The sequence below is a fragment of the Eschrichtius robustus genome, chromosome 1 (assembly GCF_028021215.1).
Source record: "Eschrichtius robustus isolate mEscRob2 chromosome 1, mEscRob2.pri, whole genome shotgun sequence".
Lineage (NCBI taxonomy): Eukaryota > Metazoa > Chordata > Mammalia > Artiodactyla > Eschrichtiidae > Eschrichtius > Eschrichtius robustus.
This window is the reverse complement of record NC_090824.1, coordinates 177,011,696-177,029,439: the sequence shown is the minus strand read 5'-3', so window position 1 is coordinate 177,029,439 and position 17,744 is coordinate 177,011,696. Positions and strand designations below refer to the sequence as shown.

The following is a 17,744-nucleotide window of genomic DNA, read 5'->3' as shown; positions in this document are numbered from 1 at the left end:
TAGCCAGGGCCCTGCAGTCCTTGTGCCCCCGGTGGGCGCTACGTCAGCCTCTTCTGGGGACACTGGCCTGGCCTGGCACGCTCCCCATCCTGCGCAGACAGGGGCCTCGGGCTCCCAGCCGTTTTGTCCCAGACCTCTGGGGGGTTTCTCGGGCTCCAAATCCCCTCCATCCCCAGCAGCTCGGGCTGGACTGCCCCGCTCCTGGGCACCTGGGCCGGGGGATCTCCCTGCCTGACACGATTAGTCTGATTTCCTTTCCTTTGTCAGCCAGTGGGGAGGATAACAGCTTCCTTTTCCGAGGGACCTTGAAAGCCAGCAACAGTTGCCTCTCCAGCAATTGCACATTAGAGCAATTTTCTGTCTTGATTCACTCGGCAAGTTTGCGATTGCCTTGCGTGGCTTTTTCTTATTTTATTTTATTTTTTTCCTCTCCTTGTTGCCTCTCATCTGTGACTTCAGCAAACAACCAGTTTTCCTAATGGAGGCCCTGACTGTCTCCTGCTTTCTTTCTCCTCGCTCACCGCCTGCTGTGAGCTGCTCAGACAGACACCTCGCTCTTAGGTGACAACCACAGCGCCGGGAGGCCTCCTAACCCTCAACAGCCATTTTCAAACACCCCTTGGCCTCCGACTGAAATCCTGAAACTGGGCTGGACTGAAGGAGTAGGGGAGGCTGCAGAGAAAAAGGGGGAGCTGGATGCCCACCGCGGAGGGAGGGGGGAGCTAAGAAATGGTCCCCCCCCCCAACCACACACACACAAAAGGCTTGGTGTCTTGTTTGCAAAGACACATCTCAGCCCGGACAGCCCGGGCGTTAAAAAAGCAATAGGTGCTCTAAACCACAGCTCAACCGTTTCTCCAAAATGCGACAACCCTCCCTTCTCTGGGCTCCTCCTTCAGACGATAGTAAAGAAGAGGTTAAAGAAAAAAAAAAAAAGAAAAGCAACCAGCAACCACTAAAACCAAGAGAATCCCCTTCTCAGGAATTCCCACTCCTTCCACCCTCTTCACGGAGCCTCGACACTTGCCCCACACGCTCCACGTTCCCGAAAGTCCCAGCTCCCTCGCCGCCCAGGTGTGTTGCTCTGGGTTTTTTTGACTGTGAGAAAGGAATAAGGAGGAGGAAGTCAAGACCCAAATTTAAACTGGCTCCTCTCCTCTCCAAAAAAATAAAAGAAAATAGGTATACAGGTACCCCTGGTTCTGGTTTAGGGAAACCGCAGCCCTCGCCCTCACCCCTCCCCAAATGTCCCAGTCTCCAGGGAAGAGACAGAAAAGCCAGACAAACCCGAAGGCAGAAGGTGTGGACGGAGGGGGAGAGATCAAATGCGGAAATGAGGGCAGAGGACGAGAGGCATTTGGAAAAGTCACTCTGTCCCCTCCCTACACAAACCGCCACCCCAGCCTCAGAGACCACAATCTGGCCCCCAACTTTTCAGCCCTACCAGAAAAGAGAACTTCCCCAAAAAAATCCCACCCCGACTTCAAAATGGACAGGTTGTTCTCTTACTGCCATCAGCCTCGGAGCCTGGATCGAGCCCCCTGCACCCCGCCCCCGCTTTTGTGAGCAGATCTGTACCCTGCTTCCCGGGGACCCTCTGCTCGCCGAGGCAGCCAGGCCACTTTCCTGCCCTGTTCTCCCTTCCCCTTGCTTTCTCTTCGGCTCCACCAGCGAGCCTACCTCCCTCTCCCTCTGCCGACTTTCATGTATTGAACACGCAGGTCTGAGTTTTCTGTCAGCCTAACCGCATCCGGGCTCTATTAAAGTTCCTGGCTCGGGATAAACAATGCAACTGTCGCGTGCAGCAGTCTGAAAATAATTGGATTAGCTAAAACATATCAACTAAATAGAGACAGTCCTGCCCAGGCAGTCGGAGTGAATGTCACCCTGGAAAAAAACCCTGGAAACTGATCTCATGGTCACTGGGCACCCAGAGCCCTCCCTCGGAAGTTTTCTAAACCCGGGTTTTGCAGGCTCTGTTTCAAGACTGGTTGTCTCATCCAGCAAAGACAAGTGATTTCCACCACTTCTGTGTATACGGAGTCTCTACAGAGAGAGGGCAGAGGGTAGCCAGTTGAGACAGACCAGGACGGAGACGCCCACCCTGAAATGGACACCCCCACGGAGACATGACAATCTTCCCCAAACCACCTCAAAAAATACAGTGAAATCTCATCTCAGAGACTCCCCGACTCTGATTCAGCTGCTTCGACATTGGTGGTGGTTATTTTATTTTTAAAGCATAAATACTTTGTGTGGGCTTTACTGTTTCTTTTCATGCCAGCCTCTACACCAAGAGAATAAAAATGCTGCTCGCTTTTAGCTGGGGTGTGCTTTTCTGAGAGAGGATGGGCAGAGGAAGCAGAGACACACCTGGGGAATCTTTTTCCATCCTTCCTAACCCCTCTAGCTTCAGATCAGTCGGGAAGTGGGTCGTAAGATGACTTCCTTCCCCTGCCTGAGCTCCCAGCACTAGAAGATACTGCAGGTAACTAGCCCTTCTGACTTCATTGAACTGCCTCCCCAGGGCAGAGCCCACCTCTCTACCCAGAAGTCAGGATGGGAGACTTCTCTTCCACGCAGAGAATGTGTGTCCTATCTTTGCCACGGTCCCGCCCCCGGCGAAAAATATACACACGCTTTATTTGTACATGTCTGTGTAAAGGGCTGTCCTCTGGTGACTGTATGACCCCCTCTGAGCTGAGCGGAGGGGAACAGGCAGGACATAGAGGCCAGGGGGGTCAGAGGAGGGACCTGTGTTTGTTTGGGTTTCAGGAGGTTTCGTTTTAGCATTAAACACTAAAGATTTATTCCCTCCCCTTCCATTTGCGCTTGGAAACTGACTAAAGGTTACTGCCAGCACCCAAAAGTTCCTTGGCAGGACGGGCAGGAGATGGGGGTCCGTTTTTGTTTGTCTTTTTCCTTCCCCAGCTCTTGGGGTTGGCTTTTCAATCAGATCTCACTTGCCCTCTGCCCTGAAGACAGGAATGAGATAGGACACACCTCATTCTTTCCCCGCTGGAAGAATGGGAAGATATTAAATCTCGAAGGGTCTGAACGGCCACCCAGCTCCCGGGAGGGGCCGGAGGGCACGCTCTCGTCCCTGTCCCGGATTTTGGAGCAGGGAAGGGGACGAGGGGAAAGGTCTCGAGGGGAGAGAAGGTTCCTACCTGTGCTGGATCTGGCCTTGGGCCTCGACTTGCATCCGAAGCCGGTGGGGGAGCCCCCGAGCAGGCTGCTGGGTGGGAAGAGTCCGGAGCTGTACTCGGGAACGTAGGGCGGGTAGGTGGTGATGGGGTGGTGGGCTGAGGCCGCCGCCCCTCCCAGGGTGGTCATGCTGCTGCGGGGATGCGCCGACTCGAGCTTCATGCTGTCGGGCAGAGGCACCTGGTACTTGATGCACTCCTTCTCGTCCTGGCGGCCCGAGCCGGCTGAGCCCGGGGTGGACAGGGACGGGTCCGGGGAGACGTCCTTCGGCGGGGTGGGCGGAAAGGTGAAGAGGTGCGGGCTGGAGTGGCCCGCCGACAGGGACGAGGACGAGGCTGGGGGGTACACCGACAGGGGCCCCGGGGAGCCGTGGTGGATGGACGTCTTGGAGAAGGGGCTGAGGTTCCAGGGCGAAGCGGTGTGGTGGCCGCCCAGCGCCTTGCCGCCGTCCAGCCAGGGCAGGGATCCGTGCAGCAGAGGCGGCCGGCACACCTGGCTCCCTGCGTGGGTAAAGGGGAAGGCCCGGGAGAGAGACAGGCGAGTGAGAGTAGCCCCCAGAGGCCTTCAGGCACCTGGGCATCCTCGCCCTCCACCCCTGCCTCCCTGGCAAGACAATCCCCACACAGACCGGACCTCACACTCCCTGATCCTGGGGGCCCCGGCAGTACCTGGGCCAGCACACCACCCCCTTCACCCCTATCTCCCCACCAATGTCCCATCAAATCCAGGGAATTAAGGGCCTGTGTCTGACACCCAAGAGGTGCTGTCATGGAGCGAGAAGGGCCCTGGCTTCCTTGGCCTCTCCAGATACACTTTCTGAATCACAGCCCTGAGGTCCCTCTCTGGAACCTGACTTGATTTATTGGTTTCCTTCAATGGCCCAGCGGCCCCCAGCCCGGACCTAATCCCAGGCAGCCTGATAAGAGGGTGGGCTGGGAAGGATGAGGCCTGAAGGGGTGAGCCCAGCCATACAACCGCTCAAAACCAGGAGAACACACGGACCCTAAGAGAGGCCCAGCTGCAGAGCCAGCTCCCCACGCCCAGAGCAGGGAGAGGGCTTGGAAGAGAGGAGAGGGAGCATTTTAGGGTTACTTGCACGTAACCCCACTTCACTGCTTGCTCGTATTTGGCCAGGCCTGGAATGGGATTTGCAGGGAAGTGAACTGCTCAGGCTGTCCGAGAAAGTTTCCAAGGCTGGACTCTAGGGATGGCACTTTTATCTGCCGTTCTCACCCTCCCAAATCCTACTGGAAAAAAATAAAACAGGCCCATAGGCCCCCAGAGTTATGATTCCACCAGTGCAATATGTGAATTTTCACCTGAGCCTGAGACACAAAATTCCAGTTTCTGTGTCTATTTCACTCACACACAGAGTAAACAGAGCTGTCGTTTGAAATGCAGAGTTTTAAGGCAGCTGTAACTCAGACCAGAAGAGGCTCTGAGAGGGGTAAGTTTAAACGGCAAGTACAAATCCACACACTTATTGATCTTTTAATCCAGTACCTGTCTCAGCATTTGACATTCTATTTAACCATTAAGAACAATACCGAAACTAAAATCTTAAGAGAAAGGAAGGGGAGGGGAGTCGAGGGGGAAGGAGAGCTCTCCGAACACCAAGGGGTCAAGCTTCACATTATGCAGGAAGTAGTATAGTAAATAATATTAAGGCTGCATCTACCGCATTTCCACTTAACTGCTGATCTGCACAGAACAAGGGCAAAGAGCGCCCCATCCGCAGAAACAATTGTTTGAAACCTGGTGACAGCAGGGAGGAGAACGCCTGCTGCCCTAGGGGCTCTGTCATCGGCCCCAACCCCGGGATCTAAGTCGGGGAACCAGGGCAGACCTCAACTGAGATCGCCTCACAGTTCCTCCGCCTGAAATGTTGCAATTTCTTCTTTGGGAACACGCTTACAGATGGAAAGCCTTAAGAGCTTTTTTCCCCCCAACTACATAGAGCTGGGTTTCTCTCTACCATTTCAGAACTCTCCTGAACTCCTCAAGGTGAAAGAGAAAGAAAAAAAAAAGAAAGAAAGAAAAGAAAAGAAAAAGCAACTGGATCGCTCCTCCATAAAAGGAAACCCTGATGGATCCCAGATCTCCTTTGGGAGCCTAATGGGTCTGTTGTAGGGCCGAAGGAGAGAGCAAGGCAAGAGTTGCAGGGAGCAGGCAATGAGACAACCAAAAAGTGTAGACGGAGGAAAATTCCGTGCAGCCGGGAATCTAGGAAACCCCAAATGTCTCAAACTTAAGACGGGAGTCTTTCCACCAAAACCCGGTCAAGCACCAGACTTCCCTTCCTCAGAGCCTAGAGGTAGGAGATGTGCCTAAAAACCAAATGCACTAGCTTTGGGGAAAGGCCGAAACACAGCGGTGGGAATAAATACGTTTCTCGGGCCTTTCTGGAAATGTGCCGGAGAAACATACCGAGGCACGCCGGCAGAAGCCCCAGAGAGAGAACCACGGGATAACCGGGGGAGCGAAGCCCCTAGAAAGAACCCAGCCCCAGCCAGGTTTGGCCGGCACCGGATGCCCGGTCGGGGGAGCGGTGGCCGGTGGAGGCAGAGGCTCGGCTCCCGGCGCCCGGGATCTCCGAGGCCCCCGAACCAGCGGCCGCGCGGGGAGAGAGGGCTGCAGCGCGGCGCCCGCCAGGTGAGCGCCAGGCCCCGGGGACCGCAGTGGCGCAGAGGCGCCTGCTGCGACTGTTTTGAAAAACAGACTCTCGCGACGATCGAGACGCCTTCCTCGCCCATTTCCGGGCCCCAGTTTTTTTTTTTGTTGTTGTTGTTTTTAATGAAGCAGCAACGGCACTTGGGGGCTTTGGCCGGGTATCCCCACCCCCTGGTCCCTCCCTGCCTCTCCGACCCGAGAGAGCCGGGACAGTTGGACGGAGGTCCCCGCACCCGGGGCGGACTCACCGTGGTGGGTCGGAGGGTACCTCTGCACGGTGGCCCTCACCGAGTTTCCATAGTAGGACGGGACGTGGTTGCCTTGACCGTCAATGTTAAAAAGTACATCCACCTCCTCCGGCAGGGGGTACTGCGCCGGGTCCATGTAGGAGTGGCCGAGGCCCGGGTGGTGCGTGTCCGGATGCTGCCCGTTGAGGACCGCGGGGTGGTGGTGGCTCACCCAGCGCGGCTGGTCCGCCGTCACCTCCATGGCCCCGGCTGCGCTCTCGCCCTCTCGCCGGGCCCGGAACCCGCGCGCTGAGAGGGAGGGCGGTCGGGCTGGGAGGTCGGGGGCTACGAGGCTCTGCAGGTGCTTCTGCCGTCGGAGGGGTGGGGGTCGTTTAAAGATTTGTTTTCAGTTGGGAAATGGGAAAGCTAGGAAGGAAAGGTGAGCAAATGAGATTTTTTTTTTTTTAATCTTTGCGGGGTAGTTTAGCGAAAAGAAGAGAAAGAAAAAAGAAATTCCAAAAATTACGTATGGGAGTATAAAGGGGGACCAAATTGTAAAAGGGGGGCGAAGACTGGCTGGAATTCTGCAAGTGAGGCTCCTCTGCACCGGGGGCTACTCGACGGCTCCAAGACTGAGTCTCTCCCGGGTCACCTGCAAAGGAGAGAAGGGGAGACCTGGATGAGGTCCTAAGTACTTAGCACCTGAGTTTATGAAGTGGCACCACCTCCCCCCGAGCCGCCCGGCCCCGCGCCCGCGCCCCCGGGACACGCACACACGACGCGCACACGCGCGCACACGCGCACGCCCCCTCCGGAGGTCGGAAAACCGGGAGGCAGCGGGGGACTGAATGACTCCCAAATACATCCCCAGCAGCCCGGCTCTCCCGGGAACCCGGGACTGACTGAGCGGTTCCAACTTGGACGACAACTCCCTCCCTCCAGGGACCCAGGTCCCAGGACCTACTTTCCAGCCTCCAGAAACTCTCCAAAAGAGGAGGGTTGAGTTTTCAATGTTTTAAAGTCCTCCCAAATGGAGAGAGAAAACAAATCAAACTTAAAAAAAAAGTCGCCAGTACCAACCTGGGTAGCGAGGAGCAGAGAGGAGGAGGAGGAGGCGTGTGACCTGGGAGAGCAGAAACTACCCGGTCAGATTGCGTGGCTCGCTCTGTCTCGCGCTCTCTCCGTCTCTCTCTTTTTTCCTCTCTCTCTCTCTCTCTCTCTCTCTCCCTCTCTCAGTATTTTTTTTTTTTTTTTTACAGGGAATGCATTTTTTCTGAAAGTATCAAGACGGCGCCAGGCAGCTCAGTGTTCGCAGACAGCTGTGGCGCGACGGAACTTAAGGAGGTTCTAGTGTCATCCGCGCCGACGGGGGAGGAGCCTGGCTCTGGCGAGGAGGGGACAGGATCACCAGCACAAGGAAACTGCAACCCAAACCCGCTCAGGACTTCACCGCCCCCCCCCCCACCCCCGCCTCTCCTCCCGCCCCTCCACTGACCGGAAAGGGGCGCCGCGGAGGGCGGCCAGGGCGGAGGGGCGGCGGGGCGGGTGGGCGAGGCGCACCCGGGTTCGGGGCGGAGGGGGCGGGCCGGAGGGAATTCGCGCTCTGGCCCTTTAAATGTGGCTCCAGCGCCTGCCAATTCATTCCGGCTCGGTAGGTTATTCCGTGCCGAGGAAACCGGCCTGCCCCATTCATAAAGTTCATTTCTACAGGCGGCCTTTCTTTTTCAGACTTTTAAAATGAGCAAACATTTTTTGCATTCAATCCAGGGTATGGGGTAGTTTATTGATGTGGGGTCTCTGTGCAAGTAAAAGTGATCAGGAAAAAAAAATGTAATGTCATAGTACTTGGAGACGTGCCTCTCTCACCTAGGGATTGAGAAATTGGGCAAAAAAAAAAAAAAAATCTGTCTTTGATTGAAATGTCGGTGATACTTTGGTGGTCGTGGTCAACATTCTCCCAGCCTCTTGCGTTAATAAGCCTCTCGAATGTTTCAGCTGTTGCAGCTGTCCTTTCCAGACCTAATATTTGTAATCAATGTGTGCTTTTTGACTTGAGTGACAATAGTGATGGATGAAAAGGAGAGGGGGCGAGAGGCTCTGTCTCCCCCAGCACAGAGAGAGCGGGTGGGGAGAAAAGCGCTCGGGTCTTCACTCCGGTTACCCAACTTTTTCCCTTCTCCCCGCCCAGGGCCCTACTTAACTCCCGCTCCCGGCGTTTTTCCCCAGCCCCCTCCTCCGACCCCCACCCCGGCCGCCGGGCAGGGCAGCGGCGGCCTCCCCCGGGTCCCGCAGAACGCGGGACTCGCCGGGTCAGACCCCGCAGCCCTGAGCGGAGGGAGCGGGTCTCAGACACGGCCCCGCGAGGGGGGGCGGGGCGCACGGGGCGTGGCCGGGAAGGGGCCAATCAGCGCGCGAGGCTGCGGACGGGCCGCGATTGGTCGGCCCCGCGGGCTCCAACCTCCCCGGCCTCTCTCGGTGCTTTGAGCCACTGCATCCCCTAGCGGCGCTCAGGCTCCTGCAGCCGGCTGGCCCCAGAACGCGGCCCGGGTGTGCAAGAGACAGGCGGGAAGCGAAGACTCAGGTTCCACCCGTGGCTCACCCCAGGGCAATGTGTGCGAGGACAGAGTGTGGGTTCTCCCGCAGGCTTTCCCACGGACGGTACTAAGAGCTTGATTTGGGGTTTTATTTGAAGGCATTATTCCCTCTTCGCTTCTCTGCCCCATAAAAATTCCCTACAAATACACACACAAAAAAGTCATCATAGAAGAGACCGTTCCTAAAAGTAAGTTCTAGAGGATTCTTTTCGTGCGGTGAAGGAAAAACATCAACACTCAGCCTTACTTGGTGTGGGGTGTGTGTCCTGCTTTAATATACAATTCTCGTAGAAAGACCTAGTAAATTTTATTTAGAAGAAATGGTAGAAACGTGGGTTTTCCCAACTTGGAATTGGAGCTTCTCTTGAGTCTCCGTCTTCTTAAATCTTATGTTCGTTAGAAACCAGGGTTGAATTTCTAGATACGGAACAGGAAGAAAATCCCTAAATTAACCCCCCTCCCCCATGTTTCTCCTGAGCCCATTTAGTCCTTGTTTATTAGGGCGGCCCAGTAAAAGAGCATCGATTTTCCTTCATTCCGACCACGTCTCTCTAGGGCCAGTCAAGCTGCCAGCCTCTCCTCCTGCTCACGGCGCTCTGCAAACCTTTTAATTATTTAGTTTCTAACATTCACCGGAAACCGCTCCATAAACAAGGACAGACGAACGCATACACATTTTTGCTAAAATCCCCGAGATTAAGATTAAGGATGGCAGCAGAGGCGAAAAAAATGAAAGGAGCATCTTTGCGCGTCGGTCTAAGACCAGGCAACACTAGCCGGACCCCAGTTCAAAGCCACGCGGAAAATCCCAAACGTAGCTCTTTGGTCCTCTACGCCGAGAACTGAAAGCCCGGGAAGTAAAAGGGACCCATCCTCCGAGAGAGAAACCGCTGACGCCAGGACTTGAAAATGTTAACTCCCGAGGCTAAGACCGATTTTAAAAGACAAAGAGAAAAATATCTATGAGAAGGAGGCCTTCCGGTGTAGCGGCGCCTCTCTGATAACAGACAAAACTTTTTTTTGGGGGGGGGGGCATTATTCATTTTAATTAAATCGCAAGCGCCGAGTCAGGCTGCAGTAAGCTCAAGATTCACCCCCAACCCTTGGAAAAATAAAAGATCTTGAAGCCCCTCTTGGTCTGGGTGGTTTGGAAGTGGCAGGGAAGCGTGGGGGGCTGTGGCTGGATGCCCCGTGTAATAGAGCCAGCCTGTAGGGGGTATTTAACATTTAATTCCCAGCCGGTCCGCCCCTGTTCCCGGACTGACAGTGGGTAATTGGGAAAGAGGACGTTGCTCTTTTGATGGCCCGCGCCGGCCAGTCTCGCCGACGCCACACTGGGTTTGACGTCACGGGCCCAGCCCCAGAGCCAGGAGCACAGAGCAGGGGGGGAGGGAAAAGGAGAGGAGGGGGATACTGGGGAGGGAGGGCCGAGGTCGGCCCCGGGACCCAGGGGGAAGGAAGGGGGAAGGGAGCCAGGCCGGAGAGAGGCTGCGGCGCGTGGCCTGAGGCGGAGAGCCTGGCTGCGGGGGTCTGGGCCAGGCCAGGCGCCGGCCTGACCCGCCTCGCCGGCGAATGCAGGCCGGGCTTCCTCCTCCTCCGGAGGGCGGGGGAGGGGAGGGGGCTCGAGGCCCGGCGAAAGGGGGGAAAGGTGGTCCTGAGCCCCCCCCCCCTCAGCCTTAGCTCGCAAAGCTAATCCTGGCCTCCTGTGGAGATGCCTCAGCGCCCTCCTACAGACCTGAAGGCACCCCTAGCCAGGACCCCGGGCCGGGCCTGGTCTAGCGAGTCCCCTCTTCTCCCCGGGAGCGGCCGGCGGAGCTCCGGTGGAGGAAGAGAGGTGGAGACCTGGGAGGATGCTGCCGCCGCCGCCACCACCGCTGCAGGGCCCCGGGCTCCTGCAGAGCGCGAGGCCTCCCTCACCAGGGTAAGGGGCTGGCCGAGGTCTGGATGCCTGGGACCCTGGGGGCAAGCATCCCGGAGCCGAGCAGGCGACAGCGCAGCCACCGCCCATCCCCCGCCGCCCGGAGCTGGTACCTGGGCTGTGCGTGGGGCGGCGGGAGCGGGTTGGCCTATCTGAAACGCCAGGCCTCGAGGTGGCTGCTTCAGGCGTCACATTGAGCGGGGTGTGTGTGCCCTCTTGGGGAAAGGGTAAGAAATGGAGCCTTACTTTCTCTCCTGGGTTGGGGTAAGCTGGGACCCACACACACACACCCCAAACACATGCCCCCCTGTTCAGGTCCCTCCCACCCGCCCTCCCCGGAGCTCAGAAGCTCTCTTCGGATGCAAGTGGGGGGAACCCAGTCCCGCAAAGGAACCGGAGCCCGCGGTGCAGAGGAGAGGAGCGTACCCCCAGGCTCACCCCTGGGGTCTCAGGACCCAGAGAGCGGAGATCCACGCGGCCAGCGTCACCCACCCGAGCCTGGCGACAGGCGCGTCCAGGCGAGCTCCGCGGGGCCGAGGTGCCGGGAGAGCGGCCCCGGGCGCCCGCGCGCTGCCCGCCGAGGGTAACCAGAAAAGCCGAGCCTCGGGGTCGAAGTCATAAAGTTACTAATCCCGCGCAGGGGGAGAGAGCGTGCCTCGGCCGCCTGCGGCGGTCATTTGAGCGTGTTTACTTAAGGACTTTGCAAGCGGAGCGCGCGCGAAATAGTCGGATTTCCAGAGAGGCAGCAAATATTTGCAGGCGGGAGAAAGAAGCGGAGCCGGGCCGCGCCGCCGCGTCCCTCCCACCGGAGCCGCGGCGCCGGCCTGGGCGGACCCGGCCGCGCAGTTAAAGACAGAAGTGAAGCCAGGGACCTGCGGGGCTGGGGGCGGGGAGGGCGCAGAGCCACAGCAAAGGCCAGAAATGGGAGCGCGGCCCCGAGGCTCTGGCGAGCTGGGGCTGGAGGAGGAGAAGTCCCTTCCCATTCCAGCCCGATCAATCTTCCTTGGCTGCGATCGGTCATTAAAAATGGTGTGAACCGGTCGCGGTCGCTGTGCGTCTGGGGAGGAAGTGGAGGCCAGAGGTGCCGAGGCCTGCGCCGGCGCCCCGCACCAGCCCGGTTCGCGCGCGGGCGGTCTGCAAGCCTCAGGCCGGCAGCCAGTTCGTCGCCGGGAGCCGAGCGCGGCCCGGCGGGGCCTTTAATTGGATGTCTCCATTTTTATAGTGGCCATTGTTGGAGCAATTAGCGAGAGACAATAAGCGCCAAGAGGCGTTTAATTCGATTCCATGCGCCGGCTGCGGCCGGGACTAGGGCGCTCTGGAAGAAGTGGCTGGCCCGGAAGGGAAGACCTGGTTAAGTGTCGGATCCCTGCCTTGCCGGTTTTGTCTTAGGTGTGGGAGGTCTCAAGAGGCAAGCTGAAAGCGGGGTGAGGGCAACCGTCCTGGTCCTGGTCCTGGACGGGGGGAAACCCGTCCTGGGCCTCGCTAGCCCTGAGGGGCGCCCCCGGAACCGCCGCGCCTGCAGGCAGCACGCGTCCGAGCTGCGGCCACCGCGCGGGTCCCCAGTGCCTGTTAGAGGAAGAAAAGCAGAGAGAACAGGGACGTGGAAACCGGCCTCCTTCCTCCTTAGCCCTGGGTCCCCCACCTCGATCACCCGAACTGTCCCAATTTCCTTTCCCATTGGGGGAGGAGGGGCAAAGGAGAGAACCCCCTTCTGGCGCGTACACACCTCCCTCTCCACCGAGCCAGCCTCGCTACCCCCTCCTCTGCCTCGGCCCTCGGATTATGTTACCGTGGCGGGGCGAGGATTTTTACTGGATACGAGAATAGCACAGGTAAAGCTGTATAAACAGCTCGCCGGCAGCCGGGCGAGAGGGTTACGCCGGGGACACGGCCGGAGGCGCCACCGCCAGGCCCCGGCTGCGCGAGCGAAACGGCGGGGGAGCCCGCTCGGGCGCGGCGTCCCGGGACAGCGCAGGCTACACACATATTCTACGATATCTCTGCAGTTCCCACCCAAGCCCCCTTTCTCTTTCCCGCATGAGCTGAAATGCAGAAAGTGGAGAGCGGAATCACAAGCTGAGAGAGAAGTGGGCAGTGCTGACTGTTCTGTTCAAAGGAAATACAGCGAGCAGGGAACTTGGGGGGGGGGACGCAGAATAAAGGGGACCCCAAAATTCACAGGCAAAGGGAAGATGCTATAGGTGGAAACGACAAAGGGGAAACCCGCGGGAACTCGGGCGAAAAGCGCTCTCGGCACGCGCCCAGACCCTCCCGGCTCCCACGCCCACCCGCCCAGGCCCAGGGTCTACCTGCCCTGGAAAATGAGCCAGCACTTTGGGGGTGGTATGTGGTTTGATTTACTTTTTTTTTTTTTTTCCGCTTATTCATCTATCACCGGTTAAAACTCGGAAGGAAACCCGCTCGGGCCAGGAGGAGCGGCGAGAGACGTCGGAGAGGAGATGCCCTCGGAGATTACCCCCTCCCAATCTGCCCCTACCGCTTGGCCGGGCCCTCCAGCTTCAAGGGATCCTGGCCCTCCCTCTGCCGATACCCTTTTCTCCCCCGTAGAGAAAAACCCTGATGGTAGCGAGATAAAAATTGGGTAGGTAAGGGTGTAGCGGAAAGGGGGAGGGGGAGGGAGACGACAGGGGATTTCTGTTTTCGAGTTTAACAATGCACATGTCAGAGGGTTGGCCATGGGGGGGAGCCCCGGGGTTGGATAGGGGAGAAAGATTTCCCCTTGAGGGCCAGTTGAAAGGAATGCGAGTCACCCTGGAGGAAGGGGGCCCCTCCGAGCTCTCCCTCCTTCCCGGTTTTGGGGGCCTGGGGGACAGGTGGAGCCGCGAGAGAAGGGAAGGGATGGAGGTGCTCCAGCGGGTCCCCGCGGCGTCTCCGCGGCCACAGGCCGTCTGTCCCGCCCCAGCAGCACCACTGTCGTAGGAAGCGGCTAGCGGCGCCTCACCCCAGGCTCTCGTCCTGGGGGTGCCTCAGGCCGCACCGCTGAAGCCTCCGGGACGCCCAGGGAAGGGAGCGGCCACCGCAGCCAGGAAAGGAGTCAGCAGTGCGGGATTCACCCACGTGAACAATAGGCCCTCGCGTTTTGGGGGCAGAAGGGGTGCACGTGGGGCACCGGTTCCACTCTCCCCTAGCCTCCCAGCGCCCCCGGTTTGTCGCCCGCCGCCTCACCGCCGCGCATCTCTAGAGGCCCCTGGCCAGCCCCGAGCCCCAGCGCTCGCCGCGGCCGACTCTCCGCCGGCCACTTCATTTTGGCATTTCAGGAGAAGGAGGGCTTTCTCTTGGGGCTACTGTGTTTTTACTTCTCTAGCCTGAAAAATTGGGGTGTCGATTGCTGGACAATGACAGCTTCGAGGGCAGGGGACTTCACGACCGGGAGAGGGAAATGGGGGGAGGTAATTCCGTTCCGACCAGCAGACAGCAGAGGCGCGAAGTGTTCGTGTCTTCCTCTGGACACGCCGGAGAGCGCGGTAAAATCTGTAGATCTGCCCGGCTCCGAGGCGCCCACCCTCCGCCCTTCCCTCTCGCCAGGACTGCGCCCGGCCGCCGCCTCTCCCCGGCGGCCCCGGCTCGCGCTCGGCTCTCCGCCGCCTGCCACCTCGCGGACCCCGAGCAATTTGTTATATAAAACCAAACAACAACCACACACGTGTGTCTGCACACCCGCAGCGACGGACACCCAGGGAGTGCTCCGCTCGAGCGCCCTGGGCCACGTTTCTTTCTCCTTCTTCCAACCGCCGCACCCCCTCACCACCTCTAGTCCCGGCTGCCCAGCGGCCAGGAACAAAAAGTGGGGTTCGTACTCCAGATCCGGGGCTTCCTTGGCCCGCTCGCTCGGTTACTCCCACCATTAAGAAAAAGAGGTGATCGGAAATATTTGGTCCGCACACAAAGACACACCACAAAAGGAATGCACTTTTCTGTGCGAAAGGGCTGGAACACCGAGAAGGAGACCACACCTGAGCGCAGCCGAAGTGGTTAGAATAACCGGCTGCCGGAGAGCACTGGGCCTTCGGACTCTGCCCCCACTACCTCATCTGCATCTCTAATTCCCTGCTACCTCCCGCGGTTCCTGGCGCAAACTGCCTTAACCTCCAGAAGAGGGGTCCTCAGCCACCCGGCTCCCGCGTACCTGCTCTTTTCCCAGGCCTCTCAGGGTGGCCCTGCGCTGCTGGGCGTCCACCCAGGGGTGCCCACTCCCACCCCTTCACTGCATCCCCCGACTCACCCCCACCTCCTGTATCCTTGGCAAAAAGGCAGGATGAACATAACAAATAAAGCAAAATGCAGCTTCCTCTGTCTCCGGGCTTTTGGCAGGGAAGACCAACCCTGATCCTGATTCGTGGGGGTGGGGGGGGAGGGCAGGGTGGGTGGAGATTCTGTGTAGAAGGGAGGGGGGCCCGTGGGGTGCGGGGCTTGTGTAGGGTGCACCACTCACCCGGCTCCTCAGACCCCAGCTGCCTTCTCCAGCCAGGAACTTGAGGCCTGGCAGGGCTACTGCTGGGAGCTGGGCCTCCTGCCCAGTCCCAGGCAAAGTCGATATGGGAGCCCCTAAGACCCTGGGTCTGCACCCACCTGGGTCTTGGTGTGTCTGACCTGGATGCCGTATCCCACCCCAGATTCAAATGGGCAGCAAGTCCTTCCCTCAGAATCACACATTTTAAAGGTTTAATGGTAAGCCCCCTCCTCACAACCAGCCACTGGGGCCCTGCAAGCATCTCCTATCCAGGACTCCATCTCGATTGACTCTACCAGCCTGACTGGGACCCCCTGCCCCAAGCCTGTCACACAACCAACAGCCCCCCTCCACACACACACCCCTTTTCTACCACAGCCGCTAAGGGATGGGAGGGCTGCAAATGTTCCTTTATTATTATCTGTCCCTTTAAACTTCATTCTCCCCCCAACAACCCCAGTGCCCTGGTGAATGTGGGTGACAGAGGAAGAGAAAAGCACAGGTGAACTGGGAACCAAGCAGAGGAGAGATCCTCCGGGTTAGACTCCTTTGCATCCCCTGCCCTGGACAGACTCACCCGTGTCCACTTCCTCAAAGCACCCTCCGGTGTCTGAGAGGAAGGAAAGGTGAATAAAAACAACTCTCCTACTCAGAGTCACTCAACTTCCCTTGCATTTTAACGTTATCTGTCTTTGTTGGGAACTGCTTCTGATTGAGTGACTTCTTGGAGGTCTGTTGGTCCAATGTCCCGGGAGAAAGTAGAGTTCTTGTTTCCTCTCCCCCTCCCACTCCCCAGGACCCTGGACACCCTCCCTCCCAGGCTGCGGTTTTCTCACCCACCTCAGGGTGCTCCGGGAAGCAAAGGCGCCTGCCAGCCACCAGCTCCCCAAGGGATGCCAGATGCCCACACATCTGGGCTCCAACTTTCAACCCACAGTGCACAGCTGTTTCTTTAATTATATGCAGAGACAATGAGCCTAAACAGTCACTTGTAGGCAGAGGGAAATAAAAACATGAAATTGACACTGGACCCTGCAGCCACCTTGGGGAGAAGGCTGAGATGCTCCTTCAAACTGGTTCTATTCCCCAACCCTCTGCCCTCCCTGAAGTGGAAAATGTATGTCCAGCCCTTCCCAAGCATTCCCACCATCTCTTATTTTTCTGTTTAGTTTTTCTTTGCATGCCTAGTTCTACTGGCTCTTTCCTCCAAACAAGGACACACACACATGCACACACCACGCGCGCCCAAGGTCATTGCAGAAAGCCAAAGATTTCCAGGGACCAGAAAGAACAATAAGGACTGGGGTCTAGTTCACTTTCTTCCAGGGGCAGCTGTCTCTCTGGAGTGGAGACCTCCTCTTAATTCTCTCCACGTGGAGCAGGGAAAGCCATTGCAGAGTTAGAGACAGAAGATAGTGATATTCACTGACCTGGGTAGCCTGCTCTCGGCGGCCAGCTGTTTTTTATTTTTTCCTGACTTGCTGGAGGTCTGAAGGCAGAAATGACAGGCAGACTTCGCCACTGTTGTCACCGCTGCGGTCCTCACCGCCCCAGCTGCTTACGGCATCTCACGCGGGCTTCCAGCGAGAAGTAAAACCTGGGTGATGTGCATCCTTCCTAGGAACACCCTCCCCCGCCTTCTGCACACTGTAGAGAACGGAGCTCTTCCGGGTTGCGAAGAGGGAAAGGGAGGGAGGGAGGGAGGAAGACTGAGGGAGGAATGAATTTCACCCCTTTTTGCAAACAGGCAAACCGCACATCAGGAGTGTGTGGCACTGGCAGAGTTGAGGGATGGGGAAAGACTGCCTGAAATGTGACCAAGCCCCGTGGCACCTACAAAGTCCACTGTCTCTAGCAGGGCTGGAATTAACACTATAAATGTCACCAGTAATGTTGACTGGGTCATTAGCTACCATAGATATAAAAGCTTTTGCAGAGTTTCCCTCCCCTTTTGGGAGGAAGTGGGGACCCAGTGGGAGCATCTAGAAGTAAAACTCTCGGCCACCATTAGCAGGGTCTCTGCCCCTCAGGTCCTCCCCGCCATCTGACTGTTCCACCCATTTCTGTATATGCTGACGCTTCAAAAATGAATACACGCTACCTTCCGGTACTTGCAGCCACAGCTGGCCAGTGAAAGGAAAAGTAGGGTGGCCAGTGACAGCTCTGGGCTTGCTTGCTACTCTTTGGCTCTCCTCATGGTCACCATAAAAACATTTGGAGGTAGCGATACCTGTGCACCCACTAAGTAGAGGTTTGGGGATGGGCTCTCTAGGGTTCCCAAGCTCTTTCAAGAAGACTTCTAGGGGAAATTAACCTTCTAGGAGAGCGAGATAAGGGAGCAAGAATCAGAGGTCACTCTGAAGATAAAATGTCAGAAAGAAAATGATCCTATTAGTCTACCCACTGGACCCAACAAACTCCAGCCCTCCCCTTCGAAACCCCCCTCTCCTGTACCATCCCTACTTCTGCTGGTGGGAGGTCAAAATAATTCAAGGAGGGACTCTGCCATGAATAAATTTGGCAAGAGTAAAATGAAACTCCATAAACATTGGGGTAGAAAGGTCAGCATCCATTTGTTTTGACAGGTAGAGTTTTCCCTTCACAATATTTATACAATAAGAATATGGAGACTGACTTTAAAAATAAATCAATCTTCG

At 57.4% G+C, this 17,744-nt stretch overlaps 1 protein-coding gene across 3 annotated transcripts in view; it reads right to left on the bottom strand.

Moving 5' to 3' along the window:
• GATA3 (GATA binding protein 3) overlaps positions 1 to 16,709 on the bottom strand; it is a 30,835-nt gene extending 14,126 nt beyond the window's left edge. Inside the window, exons 1-3 of one of the 3 annotated variants that reach the window (XM_068560071.1) lie at positions 16,518 to 16,709; positions 6,126 to 6,756; positions 3,171 to 3,707 (exon numbers count right to left, since the gene is read on the bottom strand). In XM_068560071.1, the coding sequence (XP_068416172.1) occupies positions 3,171 to 3,707; positions 6,126 to 6,366 (778 nt within the window). In that variant the 5' untranslated portion in view covers positions 6,367 to 6,756; positions 16,518 to 16,709. Of the gene's footprint in view, positions 1 to 3,170; positions 3,708 to 6,125; positions 6,757 to 7,184; positions 7,405 to 16,517 lie in introns of those variants that run through there. The other 2 variants (XM_068560080.1, XM_068560060.1) reach the window with 2 other exon arrangements.
• Between the last annotated feature and the right edge of the window lie 1,035 nt (positions 16,710 to 17,744).